This window comes from Antechinus flavipes, chromosome 1 (genome assembly GCF_016432865.1).
Source record: "Antechinus flavipes isolate AdamAnt ecotype Samford, QLD, Australia chromosome 1, AdamAnt_v2, whole genome shotgun sequence".
NCBI classification, from domain to species: Eukaryota; Metazoa; Chordata; class Mammalia; order Dasyuromorphia; family Dasyuridae; genus Antechinus; species Antechinus flavipes.
In genome coordinates, this window is record NC_067398.1 from 309,836,769 (window position 1) to 309,864,621 (window position 27,853).

The following is a 27,853-nucleotide window of genomic DNA, read 5'->3' on the forward strand; positions in this document are numbered from 1 at the left end:
ATTGATTTTTATAAATTTTGTATTCCAAATTCTCTCCCTTTTCCTTTCCCTTCCTCCTCATTGAAAAGAAAACCAAATTGGGCATAGGTTCTACATGTGCAATCATGCAAAATATATTTTTATATTAGTCATGTTGTGAAAATTCAGACCAAAAAACTCAAATCAAACCAAAAACTAAATAGTGTTGTCCAATTTGCATTCATTTCAACATTTCTTCCTTTTTCTTTTCCTCCTTTCTTAGAATTCCTGTTTCCTTCAATAGTTTAGGTTCAAATGCCATCTTTTGCAAGAAATCTTTCTTTTTTCTTTTTAAATTTGTTTATTTAAAACTAAATACAAAATAAGAAAAAAAAAAAAAAACAAATAGAAAAAGAAAGGACAGAAAAAAGAAAAACCAAAACATTATCTTTGTGCCCAGTTGAACATCAGATAGGATTCAAATTTCCATTTCAAGAAGGAATATATAATAATAGGAGACATTATATTCTTGATTGCCCAGCTTTTCTTTGCTTCCTTGTAAGTTATTCTTTTGTTTTCTGCTGTGCACTTTTAAAAAATTCTTTTTTTCTCCTTTCATACCCTTCCTTTCCCAAGCAGGTTATAATTAAACAAGTATATATTTCTTTATACATAAATATATATGTATACATATGTACATATATACACACCACACACATATGTAAATCTATATATAGATATACATAGGACTAAATGCATGTCTACATACATACATACACGTATATACATATTCATTTACACATACATAGACATGCATCTAAAATAATATTAATATAGCTAACATATAATGTAGATTTCTTTCTTGATTGAATCTTTAAATTTGACTCTAAGATTAGTAATTACTAGCCCTACTTTTTTTTTTCCTAATAAATTCTATTCCTGATCCTTGTTACTGTGTTTGGATCAGGAATAGAATTCTTATTGCCTATTCCTCCTAACTCTTCTACTTTAATTCTATTCCTTAACTTGACTTGTTAATACTTGACTTGCTCCCATCCATGGAGCCTTCCTTATCTTCTCTCCCCACCCCTTTTCTTCCTCTTTATCTCTTTGCCATTATCTTTTCCCATTCCCATAAATCTACACTCCCTTCTATATCCCACTTTATCCTATTCCCTCCTTCCTATTTCTTTATAGATTTTGAAGGGTGCTATAGCCTTCATGGTATAGATATGTATTTCTCTCTAATCCATTTTTGATGTGAGTAAATTTTCAGAACTGCCAACCCTTCTAACCCATCTAATGCCTCTGTATCAGTTCTTCCTTTGCACCTTATTCATATAGCATAATTACCATTTTTACCTTTTCCTAGTTGGTTTTGCTTTTTAAATCAGAAAATTCTCAATTCTGCCCCAATTTTTCTTTTGAACTACCCAATTACTAATGCCAACTTTAATTGTATGGTTTACGTTTCTACATATAAAAACATAAAAGTTTGTTTTTATTGAGTCCCTTGAAATTAGTTTCTGATGTTATGATGTTGTATTTTCTATTTAGTTCAGGTTTTAGTTGAGACAAAATCTTTAAAATCTGGGAGTTCATTAAATGTCAATTTTTTTCTCTCAGTATTATGCTTAATTTTGCTCTCTTTATTGAGTGGATGGATAACCATCAGTTGGGGAATGGCTGAATAAGTTATGATATATGAATGTAATAGAATATTATTATTGTTCTATAAAAAATGAGGAGCAGAATGATTTCAGAAAAATCTCAAAAGACTCACATGAATTGTTACTAAGTGAAGTGAATGGGACCAAGAGAATATTATACACAGTAACAACATGATTATGTGATGATCAACTGTGATGAACTTGGTGCTTTTCAACAATGAGGTGATTCAAGGCAATTCCAATAGACTTGTGATGGAAAGAGTCATCCACATCCAGAAAACTATGGAGGCTGAATGTGGATTAAAGCAGAGTATTTTCACTTTTGTTGTTGTTGATTTGCTTGCTTTTTTTTTTTCTTTCTCATTTTTTTTCCTTTTTGATCACATTTTTCTTGCATGACATGATGAATATGGAAATATATTTAGATGAATTGTACATGTTTAACCTTTATTGGATTGCTTGCTGTCTTAGGGGGAGGAAGGGAGAGGAAGAAAAATTTTGCAATGCAAGATTTTGCAAAGATAAATGTTAAAAACTATCTTTGCATGTATTTGGAAAAATAAAATACTATTAAAATAATAAGAAAAAAGAAAAAAAGAACTAAGTAAAGCTTGACAACCAAACTTTTTTTTGCTGACTTTAATATTTTGATTATATATAATACATATATTATATATACTATTTCAAACCTTCAGTCTTTTATTGTTGCTGCTGATAGATCCTGTACAATTTTTATTGTAGCTCTAGCATATTTTATTCATTTTTGTTTGTTTCTTATAAAATTTTCTCTGTGATCTGTGTTTTTTTGAAATTTAGCAATAATGTTCCCATATATTTTCCTTATAGGATCTCTGAGATGGTTTGTTTGTTTGTTTTCTGTTTCTACTTTCCCTTCTTGTTTTATCACTTTAGGATAATTTTCTTTGCTTATGTCTTATATTGTATTCTTGTATCTTTTCTGTGCACAGCTTTCAGATAATCCAGTTATTCTTATGTTTTCTCTTCTTAATCTGTTCTCCAAATCTAGAGATTTTTCTTATGAGATGTTTCACATTCCTGGACCTGGGGTTCTTTTGTTGTCCCCAAAGGACCCTTGTTCTATTCAAGTCTTCTTTGTTTTTCACCAGTCTATATTTGTCCTGAAGTACAATTTTGTTTTGCTTGTTGGGGAAATGGAAGAGTTTGGAATTTTCTGACTTATTGCCCTCTTTCCAGAATTCTCCCAGGAGGTCTCTCTTTATCTTCCCACTTTCACCCCAGCTATTGGCACTATGCTTTTTAGGATCATCTTCCATCTCATATATTTTGTATGTCCTAACTTACATACATGTCTCTACTGTTAGAATGTAAGCTCCTTGAGAGCAGGGGATTTATTTTTTTGTTTATTTATTTTTGTTTTTTCTTCATATTCCTAGCAATTTGTACAGAGTCTAGCACATAATAATTATTTAATAAGTGCTTGTTGATTGATTTCTTTCATTCCTGTGATTTCTCTCCTATTTATCATTTGTAGTTAATAAATTCTTCTGCTTCTACTAAATTTTTTTGTATTGATCTAGAGACAGTTTCCTACATATGCTGCACTTGATGACCCCATTAGGAAAAAGAAAGAAAATGAAGTAGGAGGAGCACATTTATGAAACCATTGCTTAGAAAAGAGCAGCAAATTGTTGAATGTGGTAGCAAAGGTAAGTAGGCCTTTGCTAATTAAGGGTAGGTTATATAGATCTTTCTGGCACAGAAGTACCATCCTTTCCTGATTCCCTATTTGCAATTGACAGCAGGGAATCATGAGAAATGGAGACTAAAATGAGGATAAACATTCGCTTTGTACTCTTGGTTGCTAAATTCAGGATCTGTCCAAACCTACAGAATGGGTGAAAATCACACTATATGTGGTGAGATAAAAATAAACAGCCATTGCGGGAATCTCTGCTATCACAGAATATGTGCAAAATAAAATGATCTTTAAAAAAAAAGTTGTATTGATGTTCTTGTTTTAACATCAATTTTCTTTCTTTCTTTCTTTCTTTCTTTTTCCTTCTTTCCTTCTTTCCTTCCTTCCTTCCTTCCTTCCTTCCTTCCTTCCTTCCTTCCTCCTTCCTTCCTTCCTTCCTTCCTTTCTTTCTTTCTTTCTTTCTTTCTTTCTTTCTTTCTTTCTTTCTTTCTTTCTTTCTTTCTTTCTTTCTTTCTTTCTTTCTTTCTTTCTTTCTTTCTCCCTTTACCACATCAATCATTTCTATGTACCACCATGATTCTTCCACTGTAAAAGAAAAAAATGCTTAAGTAAAACCCAATTGACACACAGTGCTCAACAACATATGTGGCATTCCAAATTTAGTTTTGCCTATCTTTCTGTGGAAAAGAGGGAATCTAGGTGGGGAAAGAAGACAAGGGAGGGATCCATGTGAGGTTAAGTAATAGCAAGGGAAGTTAAGGAGTAGAATTAAAGCAGGAGAATTAACAGGGATAGGAAAGACGAGATATACAGAAACACTACAACAAGGATCAGGAGTAGAATTTATTAGAAATATAAAAAGTAGGGCTAATCATGATCTTAAACAAATTCAAACTTAAAGATTCAATCAAGAGAAAAATCTATATTATGTGTTAGCCATACTAATATTATTTTAAATGTATGTTTACCTACAGGCAAATCTATGTGTATATAAATGAGTATATGTAGGAACATATGTATGTAGTTTAATGTATATGTGTATATAGACATATGTATATTACATGTGGGTGGATGGGTATAAATATGCATATATAGTGTGTGTATGTATATATCTATATAAAGATATATACAGACACATAAATATATCTGTGCTTAACTATAGCCTGCTTGGGAGAGTGAAGGGAAAGGGGAAAATAAAAGAATAAAGTAAAAAAGTGCACATCCAGAGAATAAAAGAACAACCTATAAGGAAGCAAAGACAAGATGGACACTCATGAATATAATTTCTTCTTTTATCATATATGCTTTCTTGAAATGGAAACTTATTATTATTGAATCCTCTCTGATGTTCTGTTGAGTAAATGATAATATTCTGTTCTTTTTTGTTTTATTTTCCTTTTCTGCCTTTCTTTATCATTTTTCCTTATTTTATATTTAATGCAATAAATAAATTAAAAACAAGAAAAAGAAAAGAAAAGAGGGAAATATATTTCCATTTGTTTTCTCCAGAATCAATACTGGTGATTATAATTGTTTAATATTTGGTTTCATGTAGTATTCATTTTAAAATTTTCATAGTTCAGTAATCATGTATATTGTTGTCATGATTCTCTTCTTTTACTAGGTATCAGTTCATATAAACTTTCCCATGTTTATTCATAAGTTTGTCCTTGTTTAGTTGTTTTAGCTATATCTGACTTTTCTTGATTTTAGTTGGGATTTCTTGATAAAGATATTGGTTTGTCTTTTCCTTTTCCAGTTCATTTTATAGATGAAGAACCTGAGACAAACAGGGTGAAATGACTTGACCAAGATCACATAGTCAGTAAATATGTGTGGCCAAATTTGAATTTGGGAAGATGAGGCTTCCTGATTCCAAGTCCAGCACTCTATCTACTATGGCACTATCTGGCTATCCTTCCTCATAATAATATTCCATTATATACACATTCTATAGTTTGTTCAGTTATTCCCCAATTTGAGCTTAGGAAGATGATTCTTCTTGACTTTAGACTTGGTGCTCTATCTACTGTATCCCAGCTAACTAGTAGTCAAGTACTAGTACTCTCCAAATTATTTTGTATTTATTTTATATATATTTAGTATTTATTAATGGTGGTTGTGTTTCACTTTCGAAGAAGACCAAAATGATCAACATGTTAAAGTCAAGTTATGGTGTGTCCGACCATGGCTGATCAGACCAATATGAGCTTGTAATGCTCTGCCATAGGTCAGACACAAATAGTCCCTATGAACATTTGGTATAGATTCTCTAACTTTGCATCTCATGTTTATTCTGAACTAATTCAATTCTGCTTTGCTCTTAGGTCACCCCTTGAGGGCACATCATGTTGGGCAGTCCTGTGCCAGTGTCTCCCTTGTCATAAATCAATTCTCAAATTCTTAAGAGAGATCTAGAGAGTGTCCTTGCATTGCTTTTTCTGACACTGCAAGAGCTTGCCCTGTGTGAGTTCTCTATTAAAAAAAAAAATCAAACTATTTACTAATATGTGTACTTATAATTGCTGCTCCTTCCCCTAGTAGAATGTAAGATCCTTAAAGGTAAAGTCTTGTACCATATCTGATACATAATAATCACTTATTAAGTACAAGTTGAACTGAATTGAATTGATACCACTCTTGTACATGGTTATTGCTCATCTGACTACTGCAACAATCTTTTAGCCAGTGACTTTGATTCTAGCCTTCTTCTGCTGTAAGCCATTATGCACATCACTGTCAGATAAATTTTCCTAAATATGTATCACTCTGAGACAATCCTGAGACACTTCTTGTTCATCAAACTAAATCCAAACTTCTCAGCTTGATATTCAGGTTTTATATCAATTGGCCCCACCCTACCTCAACCTTATCTTTTCCTCTCTACCCACAGCTCTAGCCCAGCCAGTCCTTTCCATTGTCTTCTAAATACATTTCTTGTTCTTATCTTTGTTCCAGCTATCCCATATTTGTTTGCCTCCTAGTAGTAATCTCCAATCAGAGGATACTTCAGAAAAAAGTGCTTTGAAAACTATAAAGTATTAATTTCTGTTATTGTTGTTCTATTATGTCCTCTTCATGGCCTCCTCTTTCTGGCCCCATTTAGGATTTTCTTGGCAAAGATATTTCAGTTGTTAGGCATTTCCTTCTTCAGCTCATTTGATAGATGAGGAAATTGGGGAAAACAGAGTTAAGTGATTTGCTCAGGATCACATAGCTGGTAAATATCTGAATCCAGATTTGAACTTAAGGAAAATGAGTCTTCCTGATTGCAGGTCTCATTACTCTATTCACTACACCACCAAACTATTCCACTAATAATAAATTTGAGTTATTTTTTGTTTATTTGTTTGTTTGGAATGTCTTTATTTCTATCTGTTAATCCAACTATCATCTTTTGGTCATTTCCTCCATGAAAATTTATAGGACTTTTCTAGTCCACATTGTTAACTCTTTTTAGTAGAATCATAGAACTTTACAAATGAAATCAAATGAAGTAATATATGTAAAAAGCTTTATAAACTTGAAAACACTATAAAAATTTTAACTACTTTCTTGTTTTTGTTCATGTTCTTCTTCCAAAGCATGTAAGAGGTTATCTATCCTGATTTCCTACTTTATATGAGAATCCCTTCTAAAATATTTCTGATAGGTAGACACATTCAGTCACTGAATATTTCCAATGGTAGGGAACTCATTATCTGATCAAGTTGTTTATTCCATCACTGGATTTGTTGAATTGTAAGAAACACTTCATTTTTCTGAATTAGACACATTTGAAACAATGAGGGAGAAGAAATACTCAGAAAACAACGAAGTAACATATTTTAGGAAAATGTATCTTATAATGATGTGTAAATTGGGTAGACTAGAGGAGGGAAACCCCAAATTAGTGTCACTGTCTTAGAGTTTGTTGCAATCATTCTTATGAGAGAAGGGACCTGAGCAAAAGAAGCGAACATATTTGTGTAGAGGAAGGGGAAAATCTAAGCGATAGTGTTGATTGATGACAGATAAATATAAAGAAGAAATCTGCTGTAATATGACTTCTCCCTATCTTAGTTCTGCCCTCTGAAGCCATAGAATAAATCTAATTCTAGTCACATTTTTCTCTGCCACTGTTAGAATAAATCTGGAGTACTGGGTTCATTTCTTGACACCACATTTTAGGAAAGATGTTGATAGGTTGAGGAACATCTAGAGGAGGAAAATCAGGATTATTAAAGGAATTCAGTCTATGGATGCCATATGAGGATAAGCTAAAGTAGGGGTCCTTATCTTTTTTTTTTTTGGGTATTATGAACCCCTTTGGCAGTCTGGTGAAGTCAATGGAACTCTGCTCAGAAAAATATTTTTAAATGAATAAAATAAAATACATAGGATTACAAAGGAAACTAATTATAAGAAATACAGTAATCAAAATATTTGAAGGACTATCATATATAAAAGTGACCACTCTGAAGTATCACTTCATACCTCTCAAATTGGCCAAGATGATAGGAAAAGATAATGATGAATGTTGGAGGGGATATGGGAATACTGGGACATTAATATGTTATGGGTGGAGTTGTGAGCTGATGCAACCATTCTGGAAAGCAATTTGGAACTATGCCCAAAGGACTACAAAACTGGACATATCCTTTAATCCAGCAGTGTCTCTACTGGGTCCATATCATGAAAAAATTATAAAAAAAGGAAAAGGATCCACATGTACAAAAATGTTTGTAGCAGACCTTTTTCTAGTGACAATGAACTAGAAATTGAGTGAATGCCTATCAGTTAGGGAATGGCTAAATAAATCATGGTATATAAATGTAATGGAATGTTACGATTCTATAAGAAATGATCAGCAGGACGAGTTCAGAAAGGTCTGGAGAGATTTATATGAACTGATGCTAGGTGAAGTGAGTAGAATCAAGAGAACATTGTACACAACAACAAAATTATATGATGATGAACCATGATGAACTTGGCTCTTTTCAATAAAGAGGTGATTCATGGAAAGAGCCATCCACATCCAGAAAGAGAATATAGAAACTGAATATGGATCAAAGCATAGTATTTTCACCTCTTTTTTTTTTTTTTTATGTTGTATGTTTGCTTTTTTTCCCTCATTTTTTTTTTTTCTTTTGAGCTGCTTTTTCTTGAGCAGCATAACAAATATGAAAATATGTTTAGGAGAAAAATTTGGAACAAGGTTTTGCAAAAGTGAATGTTGAAAACTATCTTTACATGTATTTTGAAAAATAAAATGCTATTATTAAAAAAAAAAAAAAGAATGACTAGAATTGTTCTCTTTTGCTATAGAGAACACACCAGATGCTATGGATGAAAGTTGCAAAAAGGGTAATTTAGGTTTGAAGTCAGGAAAAAAAAAAACCTTTCCAACAATTAGAGCTTTCCAAAAATAGAAAGGGTTTCTCCAGGAGTTAGTGGCTTTTCTCCTTCCTCATTTGGAGGTCTTCATCTAGAGACTGTACATTCAATTATTGGAGATATTGTAGTTGAAAATCCTTTTCACGTGTGAGTTGAACTAGATGGCAATTAAGATTCCTTGTAACTGTAGTCCTATGATTCTGTGATAATTTGTCTTGCATATAGTGGTAGTAATAGTAGTGGTAGTACTAGTAATACTAGTACTACTAGTACTAGTAGGGGTAGTAATAGTTGTAGAAGTAGCATTTATAATAGTAGTAGTGGTGGTGGTGGTAGTGGTGGTAGTAGTAGCAGTAAAAGCAATAGCAGCAGCAGTAGTAATAACCTATTTTCTTTAAATTCCTCTTCTGGCTAAATTCTTGCCTCTCTGGACCTTCTCTATCCAAAGGAAAATTCTTTTCTCTGGAAGTTCACTCCATCCCTAAATTTCATACATTCTAAATACCTTCATTTACTTCTCCCTACGATTGTCTGATTCCTCCAGAAGCTCAATTGAAAATATATATATTTTATTTTCCTAAATTATAAAGACAATTTTCAACATTCATTTAAAATTTTTTTAAGTTACAAATTTTCTCTCTCCTTCCCTCTTCTCCTTCTTCCCTGAGATAGTAAGCAAATTCACATTTAATCATATAAAGTGTATTACCATGTTAATCATTTTGTAAAAAAAGAGACAGACCCAGTAACGAAAAAACTCACTGAATAAGTGAAAAAGTGAGAAAGTGAAAAAGTCTGCTTCAATCTCTATTTATATGTCTTTCTTTGGAGACAGATAGCATTTTTCATCATGAGTCCTTTGGAATTTTCTTGATTGTTGTATTGCTAAGAATAGATAACTTATTCACAGTTGGTCATTGTATAATATTGCTGTATACAGTAGTCTCCTGGTTCTGCTCACTTAACTTTGTATCAGTTCATATAAATCTTGCCAGCTTGTTCTGAAATCATACTGCTCATCATTTCTTATAGTACAATATCACAATCATATCCAACTTTTTCAGCCATTATTCAATTGATGCACATCCTCTCAATTTCCAATTCTTTGCTAACACAAAAAGAGCTGCTATAAGTATTTTCATAGAAATAGGTCCTTCCCCTCACTTTTTAAAAAATTAATTGGTTTCCAGAATAGTTGGATCAGTTCAAGACTTTACCAACACATTTATGTTCCAATTTTTCCACATTTCCTATTATTTTCCTTATTGGTCATATTAACCAATCTAAGTGAGATGAGAATGTCCATTTTAAGGAGAAACCAGGGTAGTCATACTTTTATTCTCCTCCAGATGACATTCTTGACTCCCAAGGACTTTCTCTATCATGCCCCTGAGCCAGATATTTCATTTCTCCTATCTTTCCTTTCAGATTTTTTTATGTGTTGTCTTCTTCCCTTAGAGGATAAACTCCTTAAGGGAAGAGACTGATTTTTCTTTATTTGCTTGTATCTGTATTGCCATTATTGTACTTAGGACAGTGCCAGTCTGTCACACAGAAAATACTTAATAAACTGAGTAGCTGTACTATATAGGATAGTTCTTCAAATATTTGAAGACATGAAATATTTCCCTTAGGTATTTTTTCTCTGGTGTCTTATAGCATCTTAACTTATTCTATACAATTTAGCACCATAGTAGATAATTTTATATCTTTCTCTGATTACTTTGTAGGTCTAAATTTGTCAAACACTCAGGAAAAACGTGATGATTATAGGATGATATTGATAATCTTACTTATTAGAAGGTGCTATAAAGCGTTTGTTTCAGGTTCCTTCCTAAGAGTAGTTAATCTTTGTATATGATACTTCAAAGATCTGTGATTTCATTGATATAGGTATTCCCTGCATGGCTGCAGATCATGTTCCCTCTATGATTTAGGAGATTGTTTTCAAGTATTATTGTTGAAAAATTGATCACCTTGTGGTCAATCTCATGTTGCTATTTGCTGAACGAGACTTGTCCTTGGATGCCACGTAGCATGTAGCATTTCACTGGGACTGTACTTAAAGACTTTCAAGTTTGGTAGGATTTATGAGTAATTGAGTTCCATTGGCTCAGCATTGCAAAGTCCAGGGTCAAGTTCATTTCCAGTGAGGTATTGGAACAGGACAATAGCAGAAGAAGAATTAATCATTCTAGAAATTTCTCTCAGGTTTTAGTCTGTGGTTTACATAGTATTCAACTGCACAATATAAATTCACTTTCTGAAAGGAACTGTCATTACTGAGGCAGACACCAGGATACAGGTGAGTTCTTGGGTCCTGGGCAGCATCGACCTTCTGTCTCCTTTTATTTGCTAAGCTTATGCATTGTGCAGCTGTCTCTGCCCATTTCTGGTTTAGAGAACCTAAACTGGTTTATCTCTCTCTTCTTTGTAACTTGATTTGCAAAGGAATCTAGGAGTCTGTCAGGATAACTGCTGTGCTTTATAAATGTCAGATGGCTTCCTGGGCTATTTAGCTGCCTGCTGCATCCTCACATCTCTACTCAGCTCTTTGTTACTTAGATCTTGAGAGAGCTCCATTTCTCCCCTAAGATTCAAATGAGACATCCTATTGGATGGAGTTTTTGCTTTTTTTAAAAAAAATTTTTTTCTTCTTTTCTGAAAAACATGATCCTTTGGAGACTTTTAAAATATTCCTAATTTCTTTCTATTAAGCTTCAGTGTTTTGCATTACTTCCCTAATGTCATGGCCCTTTTTGAGAATGAATTACAAACAACTCTGGTGAGTGTCCAAAGATCTTGGATCATTAGTGCCTTGAAGGTGGGGCCCAAGTTACAATTATCTTTCCACTCCCTGAAGTGTTTATCACAAGGTAGAACTCATAGTAACCTCTTAATGCTACATTAAGAGCTCTTTTTCCTGGGATGCTTAACATTAATCATGACAGTTCCTTTTATAATCTTTGCTCTTTTGAATACATGAATGTCCTTCTATAATCTTTGCTCTTTTAAATATACGAACCTCTTTGTTGTTGTTGTTTTGCTTTTTAAAAATTTGATAGTATTTTATTTTTTCTAATTACATGGAAAGACAATTTTTGAAAAATTTTGAGTTCCAAATTTTTTCCCCTCTCTCCCAAAGACATCAAGCAATCTGATTATAGATTATAACACATATACCTCTTTAATGTAGAAACTAAGTCTCATTTACTAACAGCAAGGTGAGATTCATCATTGAAGGATTCAGACTAGTCCACGGGGAAAGTGTTCCATATTCAACACATTGGACTATGTAATATTTAAGGCTTTCTAAAGGAAGATTCACAGTTCACTGTTGGTAGATAGGTATTTTTCTATTAAACTCCAAAGAAAACAGAAGAGAACCTAAAGATAATCTTTACCTTTTAAGGTTTCTGTTGAATAAATGAAAAAAACCTTCACCGCTTATTAAACACTTACTATATGCCTGATACCATAATAGATACTGGAGATCCAAATAAAGTCCAGAGATAATCCATACCCTGAAGAAGCTTGCATCCTCATAAGGAGAAATAATACATGTAAGGAATAGTGGCCAGGAAGGGAGGTTTGGTTTAGAGATTCAGGGATTAGCTGATTGGAGCCATAAGGCAGTGAATGGTAATACTCTTTCTAGTAGCAAGGATAGTATTGACTTGGTCACTGTTCTAAGGATGAAAGATTGAAAGTAGGGATGGAGTGGTGATAGAATGCTGTTTCAGGTGGGGAGAAAGGGACAGCACCAAAGCATATGCCAAAATGTCTGTGTAGACCCAGGTTTCCTGGTGGATGAATCTATGGAAGGTAAAGCATGATCTGAGGCCATATAGATCTAGTAGGTTACCTGTTTGACATTAGAAACAGCTAAATGAAATTGCTCACAAACTACTGCCATATCCCCTTCCAACTAGGCAATCTGGTTCCTTGTGAACATACTAGATGAGTAGTATCTTATCTACTGATAAGTAGTGAGAGTAAATTATATTTTTAATAATTTCTTTGACCTTGATTCTTCCTTATGTATCTTATATATCTAGGCAGAGTCTTACAACAAAGATGAGAAAGAAGCTTTCTTTGTTTCCCCTCTTGGATTCTCCCCATTGGTCTTTGACTGCTTTGTCTGTGTAGTCATGGTACATATATTTAGAACTCAAAGGGACCTAAGATGTTATCTAGTTAAAGTTCTGTAAAAAGAAGAACTTAAACTAGATAACATCTTCTTTTTACAGATGAGCAAACTGAGATCTAGAGAGGTTAAGTAAATTGCTAAAGGTTACATAGGTAACCTTTTTTTTTTAACTTTAAAAAATTTTTTTTCAATATTGAATTTTTCCCACTTACATATAAAACTTTTTTTTTTTTTTTTAACATTTGTTTTTAAAATTTTGAGTTTCGGATTCTCTCTCTTCCTCTCTCCCCATCCCCCACATTGAGAAGACACATGTGGAGTTATGCAAAACATTTCCATAAAAGTCAGGCTGCAGAAAACCTTTCCACATAGATCTTCTCCACTAAAACAACAACAACAACAACAACAACAACAAAAAACCCTCATGAAAAATAAAGTAAAAAGAAAAAGCATGTTTCAATCTGTATAAAGATACAATCAGTTCTTTCTCTGCATATGTATAACATTTTTCATTACAAGTCCTTCAGAGTATTTCTGCTGATCCAGGGTTCTTGTCTCTGCACTATTATGCTTTAGTCACAGCAACATATTTTATATCCTTAGATTTATAAGAATTAGCAATAGTAGTTAACATTTATATGGTAATTTTTATATTTTATTTCATTTGATCCTCATAACAATGATGGAACTATTATTATCTTTATCTCCACTTTACATATGAAAAACTGAGAAAAAAAGGAGTAAATCTCTTGGATATTAGGTTAAATGTCTCAGTTCCTGCCCATGATGAAAAGCTATTGTGTGAAGAAACGTGCATTATTTTTGGTAAAAGATATTTGATTTGCATAAGGGAGAAATCACATTGGTTACATCTTCAGTGGTGATGACTAGGAGTCCAGAAGTTTGTGTGTTCCTGATACATGGAGAGTAAGGAGAATTATGGGGAGATTGAAAAACTGGGAGATGATATTTATAGAGATTCAGGTAATATGTGGGCAAAACTGTTAAAGCTCAGACTGTGCCAGAGGCTTTGTCAAAACAGTGTGAATATTTGGTTAGGACAGAAGCATGTGGAAGTGCTTTTTGACTTTTTTCCCCTTGCAAATATGTGATTTGTAATAAGAATGCATTCAATGAGGGGTGCATACATGCATGTATGGAGGGGGGAGGAAGAGAGAGGGAAAAACAGATAGAGACAGAGGCAGAGAGAATGAGAACATATACTTAGTCTCCATTTTTTTCCATTTCAGAGGCAAGAGTATCACAGATGCTGTTTTCTTCTGCATCAATTGGAGATGAGATTGCATTCATTTCGGGAATGTGTACTGAGAATGTTTCTAATATCTGAAGTTTCCTTTTATGTTCCAATTTTAAAAAAGTGATTTAAGCTGCTGCTTTCTGGGATTTCTGTTGACATGGTAATAACTGAATATCCAGAACTAATTTGACTTAAAGGTTCCCTATTTCACATGAGAATAGAGGCTTAAGCCATGTGATATAATACTTACTAAAGAGTATCCTTTCTGAACATGAATGCAAGTTAGTGAGAGGCTAGTGCTGACTGGTACAGGGATGATATTTATTTTACATTACTACCTATCAAGGAAACTATGTTTGAGTCAACTTGGACTACAAGTTGTTACCTGAATTCAACATGCTTTCTCTTGTCTGAATTCTGAATTCACATATAATTAGAATGTATTCTGTGTGCATGCGTGCGTGTGTGTGTGTATGTTTCAGACAACCCCATTTTCCTTTAAGGCTCTTCATAGGTGCCATTTCTAACATGTAGCCTTCCTTTATTTCTCTGGCTTCTCCTGTTCTTCCCCCTCAAATAATCTTTATTCCCTTTTCTGCACTAGCTGGGGGCTAAAGATTAAATTTAATTCCTCTTCCATATGATAGTCCTTCAAATACTTAAAAACAACTTATAGTTTGCTTTTCTTCTCTAGACTAATCATCCCTCATTCTTTCAAATAGATTCCACTACAGCATGATTTCTAAATTTCTTAGTGTGGATATGATTCTTCTAAAATGTGGTACCCAGAATGGAACACACTATTCTGGATGTCTAACAAAATTTGAATACAGGAAAACTATTATTTTCCTTATATTGGATACCATGACTCTCTCAAAGCACTCCAGGATAGCATTATTTTTTTTTTTCTGGCTGCTACATCTTTTTTCCCTCCTTTCTTTCCCTTCTTCCCTCCCTCCTTTCTTTCCCTTCCTACCTTCTTTGGCCAAAAGTCACTCAAAGACCACACAGACCAAAGAGTAGATACAAGTGATTTTTTAATACATGATAATGAGAGCCAACTTTGGAGTCAGGAAGACTGAAGTCCAAAAACTGTTTTTGATCTGGGTGATCCTGGGCAATGACAACCTCTCAGGGCCCTAAACATACATCTAAGAATAAGTTGCAGAATAGTATCTGACTTACATTGATAAGAAGGTCTAGGAAGAGGGAGTTCAATCTTTTGAAATTTCCAACACTGATGAAATTATAATATGCCCACACGCACATGTATACTTTAGAATTTAGTTTTATATTATTTTTATATTTGCATTCTTTTGCTTCTACTTTCTATTGTTCCCAGTGAGAAAGCAAGCAAAACAAAACCCCTCTTTAAATTCCTGCATTGGCCATGTCAAAGGAAAAAAAAATTTTCAATCTGTACCCTGCGTCCATCATCTCTCTAGCAGGATGTGGGCAGCATATTTTACATTAATCTTTTGGAATTATAGTTGTAAGAAACATCTTTTCTGTCACTAAATAGGCATTTCAGTACTTCAGTGATCCATGATTTAATTTACTAATGCAAATTACTGCCTTTCTATGTCTTAATAGAAAGGACTTGTGGGCATAAAACTAACTACCCTGGTAATTATAGTGACCGCATGTAGTCAGTATCCCAGTAGATGATAAACATATAGATGATTGTTGGGCTTATCTGAACATCTAGTGTAGGTGATTTTGAGTCTGTAATTAATGTTCAGAATGGGGCTAATTACAATTACCTCTAAGTAATTTCTGGCATGGTTCCAGTTAGATGGGACAGAACAAAACAGTCTGAAAGGCCAGTTAATTCTCTTTTATTCTGGCTTACCCAAGTAAAGTTGATTCCTCACATCATTTTGCCAAGAATCAGTGAGTAAAAACTTTATCATAGATCACTAGCCTGTTGGTGGCTCTTTTGCCACAAGTCCTTTACTGAAGGAACACACTGGTTAGTTGAAAGGACATAGATGACTTGAGTTTGAATTCTTTCTTGAATTGAGTCATTGTTTTGGATTTTTGTCTTAGAGCATAGACATTATTGTGAGCATGAAGTGGAAAATCATTTTTTTGGGGGGAAAATATCTAAAAAGTTTGTTGGACTTTGGAAAAGATAGCATTGATTAGGCAGAATGGTCTACCACTTTAAATTATCCCCCATTAGAATATAAATTCCTTGAGAGAAGTATCTGCTTTCATTGTATTCTCAACTGCTTAGCATAATACAAAGCATTTAGTAAACTCATAATAAATGCTTGTTGATTGATTAATCCTGTGTCATTTGCAAGTTTTTTTTTTTTTTTTTTTTTAGCAAATAGAACCAGTCTGTTGAACACAGTGTATTATTGATCAAAGATGCAGTCACATAGTTCAGTCACATAGTTCATAGTTGAATATCTCTTTGGAACTGTAAGTTCATGGAAATGGGAAAAAGTTTAAGAAATTTGTACTTATTATAATCAAATTCTTAAAGTTCTGGAATTGAACAAAGGCTTCAATCTGACTGATGGTTTTCATGGGAGTCTCACCTTGATATGTGATGATAGAAAGTCATATGAACATGGGCTCTAATGGAAGGGGGCTTAATTTTTATCTTTATTAGAATTTTGGAAATACTGGGGGTGGGCAGAAGTGAATTTTTTTTATTAGGTTTTCAAATTTGTTTTAACCTACTACTAAAATCTGAATAGCTTATTTAATACTGGAACTCTATCAATCAGTATTAACATAGTATATAATCCACAGGTGCCCTAAATGAACACAAATATATAATAAGGACTTTCATAGGATTCCTTCCATATTTAAATCTATGATCTCTTCTATATGTAATCCAGAGTCACTGAGGTAAGTCAATTATGTTTATTAATTAATTTTAACTGTATCCCCAAAGAGGAGTCCTAAAGGTATTGTAATGATTTTGTTGTCCCTTTTTTAAGTATTTGTGGTCTAGTTTTGTTTAATTCAGATAATGCTAGGTCTCTGAACTTATATTAATTTCCCCCTCTATAGAACTAATCTTAGTTCCTTCTGTTGGCAAACTCCTTTTTTATGTTATAAAAGTTGCTATAAGAAAAAAAATATGAGGGAGGAAAATATTTACAAGGACTGTGAACTTTCTTTGCATATTTTAGGGAATGTTTGGAGATGATTATCCATACTTCCTTGAAGGCTGTTAGAAACTTTTGTAATTTGAGTCCCAGACCCTGCAGTTGCCCTAGTTTCCCTGCTCCAAAAAAATATGTAAAATATTCTCAGAATCACAAAATCTCAAAATGAGAAGGGACCTCAAAAATCATATATTTAACTTATCTGAACAAGAATGCCCTTTTTAGGATCTTAACCCTGATTTGTAGAGTTCCAATACTGGATAAGCTATTCAGATTTTAGCAATGGGTATGGTGACCAGAACTAAATGTATTACTATATATGAGATCTGACCAGGGCAGATTAGAGCACAGCTATCATCTCTCTATTCCTGGGAACAGTTTAAGATTTATTAGTTTTCTTGGCTGTCTTCTTAATACATTGTTGACATATGTTGTTTGCAGCTCACTAAAATCCACCAATCTTTCTTTTAGATGAATCAATGTCTAACTATAATTCCTTTATGAATGGTGTCCCCATGTTTAACGTATATTGGATTACTTGCTGTCTAGGGGATGGGATGGGAGGAAGTGAGGGAAAAAAATTTGGAACACATGGTTTTGCAAAATAAAAAGCTTTAAAAAATGTTTTAAAAATGGTGTCCCATTACTTATAGGAGTAATTTCAAAAATTCATATAAGTCCTATTCTGGATATGGTGGTTTTCTCATTGTTTCCCAACATGCAGCACTGATATTTTCCAGTGTTAACTTCTACTTATATCATTTCCCTAGCTTGAAATGCCTTTCCCTATTACCTCTTCATTTTCAATTTTTATCCATGCTTTAAGATCCAATTCAATTTTTACCTTCTTCAAAGAAGCATCTCTAGTAGCAGTGATAGTGTTAGTAGTGATGATGGTAGTAGTAACAACAATAATACATTTTAATATCAACTTTGAAAGATCTTCCATTTTATTTGGAGTAGCAGGGGGCCAAAACATTAATTAAATGGTGATTCTCTAGTGAATAACTATTTCATGTTTTACTTGGCTAGTTCTTGACCAACAGACACGCATTCTGCTCCTGGAACTGTCTTGGATGCTTTTCTAGCTTGATGTCATAGATTCTTGGAATCTTATGAAAAGGAATGTCAGAAACTACCTGACCCAAACAGAACTTGTGGAGGAATTTCCTTTATTACCCAACAAATGATCTTTTAGCTTTTGCTTAAAGACTTCTAGCAAAAAGGAAATTGCTTCTTCTGGAAGTGGCCCATTTCACTACAGAACTGCTCGAATTGTTAGGAATGACAACTGCCATTTACATAGAATTTTATAATTTGCAAAAATCTTTATACATATTATCTTTCTTTCCCTTACATCAAGTCTAAATTTATTTCTGCAAACCATTATTTCTAGTTCTGCCTTCTCTGGCCAAGCAAAACAAATCCCAGCCCTCTTCTATTATTTTAAGGCCATCATGTGAAATACATGGATTTCTCTTGATCTACCAAATCTACTCTTCTCCAAGGTAAAGAAGATCCCCCATCCTTTCAAATGTTTCATCTAGAAAATGCCAGAGCCAAAACAATTGTACAATCTTTTTTTCCTCAATAGTATTTTATTTTTCCAATTACATGTAAGGATAGTTTTAAACATTTATTTTTTGTAAGATTTTAAGTTCCAATTTTTTTTTCTCCTTTTTTCCCTTCCTCCTCCCCAAGACAGCAAGTAATCTGATACAGGTTATACCTGTACAATCATTTAAAACATTTCCATATTAGTCATGTTGTGAAAGAAAAATCAGAACAAAAGGGACAAACTACAAGAAAGAAAAAGAAAACAACAACAAAAGTGAAAATAGTATCCAGTTTCCATATTTCTCTCTCTGGATGAGGATGGTATTTTTCTTCCCAAATCTGTTGCAATTGTCTTGGATCACTTATTATTAAAAGGGCTAACCCTATCATAGTTGTTCATTCATTTCATAATCTTGCTGATACCATGAAGTACTCAGTCTCTTGACTCCAAGACTAATGTTCTTTGCCCAACAACTCTTTACTGATAAACTGAAAAACTGAGACCATAATTTATTTTTCTTTTGTCTTCCTCTCAAAGATACTAAGAACTCAAAAAGTGCTTATGAAATAAACGAATGAATGAAAGCCCAGGTCACAGGCCCTCAGGCAAGGCTGGCATTGATGATCACACAAATAAACGTAAATGTAGCCCACTGTTGTGACCAGCATTGCGCGTTCTCTACAAACCACACGTAAATACTCTACTCCTTAGTGGAGACAAAGCTGAATAGCATGGGGCCATTGTTCATTCCGAGGGACTGGGCGTGTGTATTTCTGTAAGAGACAGTAGCTCATTAGCTAGATGAGAAACATTTTCCCAGCATTTGGGGCCCCAGGGATAATGATGGGGTGCTAGGGCTCCAGACAATAGCTATGAACCCTCGGGGCCACTCTCGAGCCCCGCTAAGTATCAGTTGTTAACTTCCGTTTGCTATGCTTGAGCCGCATCTAACACCACGCTACCTAAAGGCCAATGTGATAGTGATCTTTAGATCCTTTGGTACAGGTACTTTTCTTCTCAGGCTGCAGCTGTAGGATTTCTACAAGTTTTTCAAAGCTTTTGTACTCACGGCAGGGGCGCTATCTACGGGTTGGCAGAGTCCAATCCTCTCCACTCTCCCTCCCTTCCTCTAGCTCCAAGCTAAACAGCCACAAACCAATCCAGCTGACTTCCCATTCTGGGATAGGACCTTGCCCACACTAGACATGGCCACACTCTGGCTTCACCTAGCGGGGCTGTATCCAAAGCAGAAGAGGACTCCCGCAGCCGGGAATGAAAAGGCTCTGTTCCCACAGTCGACATGGCCGCCGCTTCAACTTCAGCTTCAGCGCGCGCGGGGCGGGGGGGAGGGAGGATAGGGGGTGGAAGAAGGAGCGTGCCCTCCCGCGTCCGTGGCCACCGGCCGGCTCCTAAGCTTAGGGGCTGGAGGCCACGTGACCGGCCTCCAGCTGTGCCGGGGCCGCGAGCCCGTGGGTCACAGCCTCTCGCCTGTGCTTCTCGCTGGGTCCCTCTCCCGGGTGTCGTCGCCCTCCCCGGGAGCCCGTGAGGCGCAGGGGGCGGGGGATGCAGCTCGGCGGCGGCTGGAGCAGGAGCAGGAGCAGCGGCGGCGGCGGCGGCGGCCTCAGGGGGGCAGAGGCGGGTGGGCTGCGGAGGGGAGAGGGGATGTGCATAGGCAGCCGGGGCCATGTCCAAGGTAACAGGACCCGCGGCCCCCGGACCGGCCATGGCCACGGGGCCGGGGCCGAGCGGGAAGGAGAAGCGCTCCTTCAGCAAGCGGCTGTTCCGGAGCGGCCGGGCGGCCGGCAGCGGCAGCGGCGGCTCCCCGGCCTCGCCCTCCTCCGCCCGCTCGGTGGGCAGCTTCATGAGCCGGGTCCTAAAGACGCTGTCCACTCTGTCGCACTATAGCTCCGAGAGCCCCCCACTGCCCGGCCGCGGACGAGCCCCCAGCGGCGCGCTCGGCCCGGTGGGCTTTCGCAGCTGCTTCCCTCCGGGGCCCGGGCCCGGACCAGCCGCCCCGCCCCAGCGTTGCCCGCAGCAGCAGCAGCCGCCGCCGCCCCCCGCCGCGCCCACGCCGCCGCCCCCGGCCGAGCTGTTGTGCCTGACTGGGGGCGACCCGGTGCCCGGCGTGGCGGGGCTCAAGAACCACGGCAACACCTGCTTCATGAACGCCACCCTGCAGTGCCTCAGCAACACGGAGCTCTTCGCCGAGTACCTAGCCCTGGAACAGTACCGGGGCGGCGGCGAGCAGGAGCCCCCAGCCTCATCTGTCCCAGAGGATGGCCACCAAGCCAACGGACTCCCCTTCTCCCGCAGCCAGCAGGGCAAAGGCGAGGTCACGGAGCAGCTGGCACACCTGGTGCGGGCATTATGGACCCTGGAATATACCCCGCAACACAGCCGGGACTTTAAGGTGAGCGCCTTCTTTTCACCGCCTGGGTAGGGGACAGGGCTGCGGCTGGCCTCATTCGGGGCACAATTAGGGGGCAGCTTTGGTCTGCTGAATTTATTGCAACCCTGGGGAAGGTTGGACATCCAAGTCTCAGCGGGGCCTTTGCGATTTCCATTCTTCCCTCCCTGCATCTCTCCCTTGTCTTGAATCTCTGATACACGCAGAAATCTACCTCGGCGGTTTGGCTGGACTGGTGATTTTGTCTCCTGGTCAGAGAAAGATTTCACTGCTTTTCAAAGTAGGCTGAGTTCTGGATCTTGTTAAACAGAAGGATGTGTGTTTCTTTTAAGAGAGTTTGCATCTCTTAATAGATTTCACGGAGGGGTTTCTACTTGATTCATTTAGTGGTTTCTTTTCTTTATTTAAAGAAAAATAAATTATTACAGATAACTATTTTAATCCCACAATCTTATTCTCTGCATTTTATTATGCAGAGTTTATGCTCTGATCTGTGATTTTTAAAGAGTACTCTTGTACTGCAAATGCAAACGTTTGGTTCTGACAGCTGATCAAAAAAAGTACATTAAGGCTGAAGATATAAAAAAAAAAGTCAAGAAACCGGAAAAGACCCAAATTGGCTCTCAGAAGTTATGTTTTCATGTATCTCTGTGTGCTAGTTCTAATCATTGTAAGTTTTTGAAGGGCATTATATAATACATGGAAAATAAAGCGTCAAAAGTATTTTTCATGACATATTCCAACTGGAATATCCATCCTTTCCATTCCTCCTTCACGGTACCTGCCTTTCTACTAATTATCTAGTAAAGAAGCTGAGAACATAAATGGATCAATAGTTGTAGAAGTTCAGAATGATTTATAGTTAAGTTGTATTTGACATTTAAGGATTCTTACAGATGGATAAGGACTTGGATCTGGTATAAAGAACTCCTCCGTTTGGAAACTTGCTATAGGTTGCAGGTGACACCTTCTCTGCAGTCTTAGAGAGCAGTCTAAATCATGGAGAGATTTAAAAGATTTCCCTAGGAGTAACAAAACTTATGCGTTCAAAAGCAGGACTTGAATTCCCATGTTCTTGGCTCTGAGGGTCAGTTCCTTATCTACTTAGCCATAAAAATGACTTAATATCTCTCAGAAAGGTCTAGTTCTTAAAAACGTGATCTTTAGTAGATGCCAATAGGTTCCTTCCTCTTTAAATCCTTTCCCCTTTAAATCTCTCAAGATTTAAGAAAATTTATGATCAATACAGCAAACATTTATTAAGTTAAAAATACTCTTGCATGATACAAAAAACAGGCTGCATTTGAAGGATGGTGCACTAGAGCATTAACAGCAACAAATAGTTATTCAGAGCCCTTTGCACAGAGGGATTGAGTGATACAAAAAGGAGTAGGACATAATATCTGCCTTTGAGAAACTTCCACTTTATTTATATATGGAGGGAAGGGGCAGGAAGAGATGAAGCATAGGCACAGATTATATATTGGATCACATAGGTGGAGATCTGAAGTTACTTAGTTCAACTCTCTCATTTTATAGATGAGAGACCTAAGCTCAGACAGATTAAATAGTTTGCCTTTGATCTCACAGCTAATTGTCAGAGTTGGGATTTGAAGGCATGTCTTCCTGAATTTAGCATTCTCCCCTTTATTCCAGGATGCATCTCCTTATTATATAGCAGGAAGAATTGAAGAAGTACCATAAAAAGTACAAGCAAAATGCAACAGGGAGGTCCAATGAGATTGGGAAGGAGGGATCAGGGCAGGTTTCATAAATGAGATCATGTTTGAAATGGGATTGAAAGATGGATAAGCCATCAGAAATGGAATCCATTCATTTCAGTAAATTAAGGAACAAAAGTCCCTGCCTCTCCCATGAGCTAATAATTTGCTCTAGTGGGGATTGGTGGGAAGATTGTGGGGAGAGAGAAATCTAACATGGATTCACACAAATATATACATGATTTCATATACATGAGTAGGATGGAGAGAGCACAAGTCAATCAGTGAATTAACATTTATTAAGCACCTGCCTTGTGTCAGACATTGTGCTGAATACTAAGGATGTATAAAGAAAGGTAAAGGACTGATCCTGTTCTCAACCTGTAGACATATATAAATAAATTGTATGTAGAATACAAATAAGCTATGTGTAGAATAAACTGGAATAATTAATAGAAGGAAGATACTAGAATTAAAGGTAGGGAAAGGCTTCCTGTATAAGGTGGGATTTTAACTAGGACTTTTAAAGGAAGTAGGAAGACTGAGATGAAGCAAGAAAAACCTTTCAGGTATGAGAGAAGCCAGGAAAAAATTCTCAGTCAGGTGTAGACTTATAGAGTAATAACAATGAGGTTAGAGGTACTGGATTCTACAGTACATGGGCGTAAGTAATGTGTAAGAAGACTGGAAGAGGTTGGGGAAGGTCAGGAAAGACTTTTCATTCAGTAGAATGACATATCAGTTGAACTTTGAAGGAAACTAAGGATTCTGTCTAAGAGGTAGGATTGAAGAGTGACTTCATTTTAGTCACGGCAAAACAGACTATAAAAGGCATAGAATGGCACAGGAGAATTGGGAGTCTGGAGTCTGATTAGGTTTTTGCAAGAGTTCAAGTGAGGTTTAAGACCTTAGATAGTGTGGTGACTTTTTAAGTGGAGGGAAGGAGATGTCTGGGAAAGGCTCTATGGAGGTAAAATTGACAAGAGTTGGCAATTACTTTGACATGGGAGTAGGAAAGAAGAGTTGAACATAATTCTGAAATCTTGGATCAGGATGTTTAGAACAGTGTTGTGTGTCGATCAAAAGGACTCAAGATAATGAGTTTTGTCTTAGATATGTATTTGAGATTCTTCCTGGACACCACTTGGCAACATCCAACAAGCAATTAGATTGTGGAACTTGATGCTCAATAAAGAGACTAGAGCTGGATAAATGATCAATTTGGCAGTTTTCCTTGTCTGAGGTGGAAGGTGATAATTGTAAAAGCCCTTTCCATCTTTGTCTTTAGCTTCTTAAAAACTTGGTTGTAAGAGCAGATTTAGAAAGTAATTGTGTTCAAAATAGTTTTCTTCTCATTTTTCCTATCATTATTTTCTTTACTATGTTACCACATTTATGGAGTCCAGGGATATTTGGTGAGGTAAACTGCTTTTGGTTACAGAATTGATTATTATTATTTTTTTAATCCCAATTCTATTCAACAGACATCAACTGTCTACTATATGCAAGAAAGTATGGTAGTTTTGGGTATGTAAAGACAAAAATGAAACAGTATATACTCTGAAAAGGTTCTAGTATCTACTGGGATTGGGGATGGGGTAGTAATACGGAATATAGATTAAATAAATACAAAGTAATTTGAGGGGAAAGAATGAGTTTCGTAACAGGAAGACCTTCTAAAGCTTGGTCTGAACCTTGAAGGAAGCTATTATCTTGCAGAACTTGTTGATTGATTTTATTTAAGGACTTGGTATGTTTCCTAATTTAAGAACTTTGGATTTTAGGATCATAGATTTAGAGCTGGAAGAGATATTAGAGATACCATTTCATCATATCCAATTCCTAATTAAAACAAAATAAAACATAAATGATTGGCACCCATTTTTGCTCCCTTGGGCAATATTTTCACCCTAACTCCAATATTAAGTCCTCTTGATCTATGGTAAAGTGTTCACCTATTTATTACAATAGCTAACTTGTTGCTTTCATATATCACTTAATGATAGTATTGCAACTTGGCCCTCCCCTAGTTGACCTCTGTTAAATTAGCTTTTAGTAACAGTAACTTGTAATTGTTACTCAAAATTGAAACTTCTTAATGTCTGAATGCACTATTTTCAGAAAAACAGCTTCTTGCTTTACTTCCTCTAAAAATGGAATGGGTATTTGGTATACCTGGTATATACCATGAATAGCTGAGGTGCCTGGTAGTACTTACAGATATTAGTATTACAGATATATTTTATCTTTTCTACATTCTTTTTTGTAGTTAGCAAAGGACAGATGACAACCATTCATCTAAGATAGCCAACTTAAAGGGAAAAAAATGTCTTGTCTGAAGTTCCATTATATATGGTTGATAATCATAGAGCATACCTGTAATCCCAGCTCTAGGAAGAGTGAACTTGGTATATCTATTGAACTAGGGAAGGAATTATTTTTTTTTTTCTTAGTTCTTAATAGTATTTTATTTTCCCAAATACAAACAAAGATAGTTTTCAGAATTCACCTTTGCAAAATTTTGTATTACAGATCTGCCCTCCTCCTCCCCAAGATAGCAAGCATTCTGATGTAGGTTAAACATGTGTAATTCTTTTAAACATATTTTAGGGAAGAAATTCTTAAACTTTTGGAGCCTTTTACATTCTTAAAATTTATCGAGAACTTCAAAGAGCTTCTATTTATGTAGGTTATATCCAGGGATGTGCTGGAGTCAGCTCCTACTTGCAAGGTCATTGTTAAATTTTCAATGTAAGCATGTATATCTCAGAAATTTGCAGACTACATACAAATCAGGGTTTAATTTATTGTTTTGTTGATTACCTAGATTTAAGAATGTGATGGAGGAAATATCAGTATACAGATTAAAATTAAAAGTATGTCATGTGTAGATTTTCCCCGTGGGTTATCAAACATTTGCCGGCATACCACTGGTTCTACCTGTTGATATTTATTGTGTTAAAAATTACAACTGATAAAAATTTAAAATATTAATTAATTTAAAGGTAATAATAGCTAATAGTTAACATTTATATGTTACTGACTGTGTATCAAGTACTATGCTAAGTGCTTTACAATTATTATCTCATTTCATTTTCACAATAGCCCTGAGAATTAGGTGCTATTATTATCCCCATTTTAAAGATGAGAAAACTGACACAAGGCTTAAATGTCTTACTCAGGGTTATAAAACTATTAAGTGTCTGAGGCTGGAATTGAACTCAGTCTTATGATTCCAATTTCAGTCCTCTATCAGCTGGGCCATCTGCAATAGTAAACTCATTACACATTAATATAAGTAACATTTTCAATGAAAAAGAACTATATTTTATAAAACTTACAAGCAATGATAACAGTGATATTATTTTTAAAAATTTGCAAGTTTTTCTAATGTCTGGTTTTATGGAAAAAAGTTGTATTCTCACATTTGCCTTTGCATTCAATCTGCTTTGATTTGTTGTTTTTATTGAAGTATGTAAAGAAAAATCCATCCTTACATAGATAATGTAGGTGAAAAGGACCTAATATTTAATTAGCCAAATAAGATCTTAATATTTTGATTAAGTTCTTGAAGAATCATGGAAGAGTGTTGGATCATACTTTTAGAACTACTTAGCTAAGAAGTACATTGAGCTAAGCTGATTGGGTAGCATCATTATGGAGAGCACTCCAGTAAGCAGAATGAGGGGAACAGTATGCCTAAGAAGGGATGGAATCATCAGGTCAAAACTCTCCTCATCAGCAGTGGGAGATAAGTCTGTGAATAGGCTTTGATACTTGCAGTTTGGATGAGATAGGAAGATCCAATCTTTATTTTAAAATAATCAAACAAAAAAAACAACCTAACAAATTAGTGGCTGAGTATAGAGTAAAATCCACTTCATTCAACAAATACTTATTTAATACCTATTATTTGTAGAGGCTACAAAAATTTATTAGGCCAGTGATTCTTCATCTTTTTTTTTTTTTTTTTTTTTTTGTATCAGGAACACTTTTTGAAGCTTATAAACCCTTTCTCAGAATAATGCTTTTTAAAAAAACTGAATTTAAAATATAATTTGAAGGAAATGTTAAATTTTACTTAGAAGGTACTATGTCCTTTTACCAATTTAAATTCATGGACCTCTTAAAATTTGTCTATGAAATCCCATTTCAGAATCCCTATTTTAGATAAAATCTATTCTACTCAAAGAGCTTATGGCTTCACATTTTAACTAGCACCGTTTAAAAGTCCATATAATATTTTTTGCTAGTAAACTTCCACCAAGGTTAAAAGTAACAAAGAAAAGATGGGCAGTTTTGCCTGGATTTCAGCAAATTTACATATTTCACGTTTTTTATTTTTCCTTATTGGATTATCCAGACTATAAGGACCATATATCCTGAAATATGATTTGCTCCTAAGATGGGAGATGTTCTTTGTCTCAGCCCTGCAGACACTTTTTTCCCCTTCCCAACCCATTGTTTTATCTTAGGTTAGATTTCCTGCCCATTATGAGTCAATTAAATCTGAATCACTTGAGAAAGTTATTTCCTGGGTGATTCCTAAAGTTTAATTCATGATATGGGAATTAAGATCCTAGTACCATGCTCTGATCCATTTGTTCATCTATCTAGTTATGGCAAATGCACTGCCCAGACTTAACCTTTGTGTCTGTGATCTCAGACATGAGACCTACTTTGGGTTGTCTTGTAGTTCTCAAACAATAAGGTACAGTGGTTTGTTCAGAACTATATGCGACTGGATTAATGAGTCTTGAAGTGAAACAGAAATTTACATACTTTTGATTAAAAACACGAAACAAGTAGATTTAAACTTGAGGTTGAATATCTAAGGGAAAACATGAGGAAAAAAAGATCCTCTTTTTTTAATAGTTTTTTATTAGTCTTGTTAGTATATCTTCTTCATTGTCACTACACATGATCAGGCATGTAAAATCTAAGTTGTC

The 27,853-nt window shown here is 35.6% G+C and overlaps 1 protein-coding gene and 1 pseudogene across 1 annotated transcript in view; one reads left to right on the forward strand and one right to left on the reverse strand.

Moving 5' to 3' along the window:
• The window catches only part of LOC127545456 (poly(A)-specific ribonuclease PNLDC1-like), an 86,150-nt pseudogene extending 65,688 nt beyond the window's left edge, over nucleotides 1–20,462 (reverse strand).
• Nucleotides 20,176–27,853, forward strand: part of USP31 (ubiquitin specific peptidase 31) — a 140,651-nt gene continuing 132,973 nt past the window's right edge. Inside the window, exon 1 of the mRNA XM_051964828.1 lies at nucleotides 20,176–21,186. Within this exon, the coding sequence (XP_051820788.1) occupies nucleotides 20,461–21,186 (726 nt within the window). The 5' untranslated portion in view covers nucleotides 20,176–20,460. The remainder of the gene's footprint in view (nucleotides 21,187–27,853) is intronic.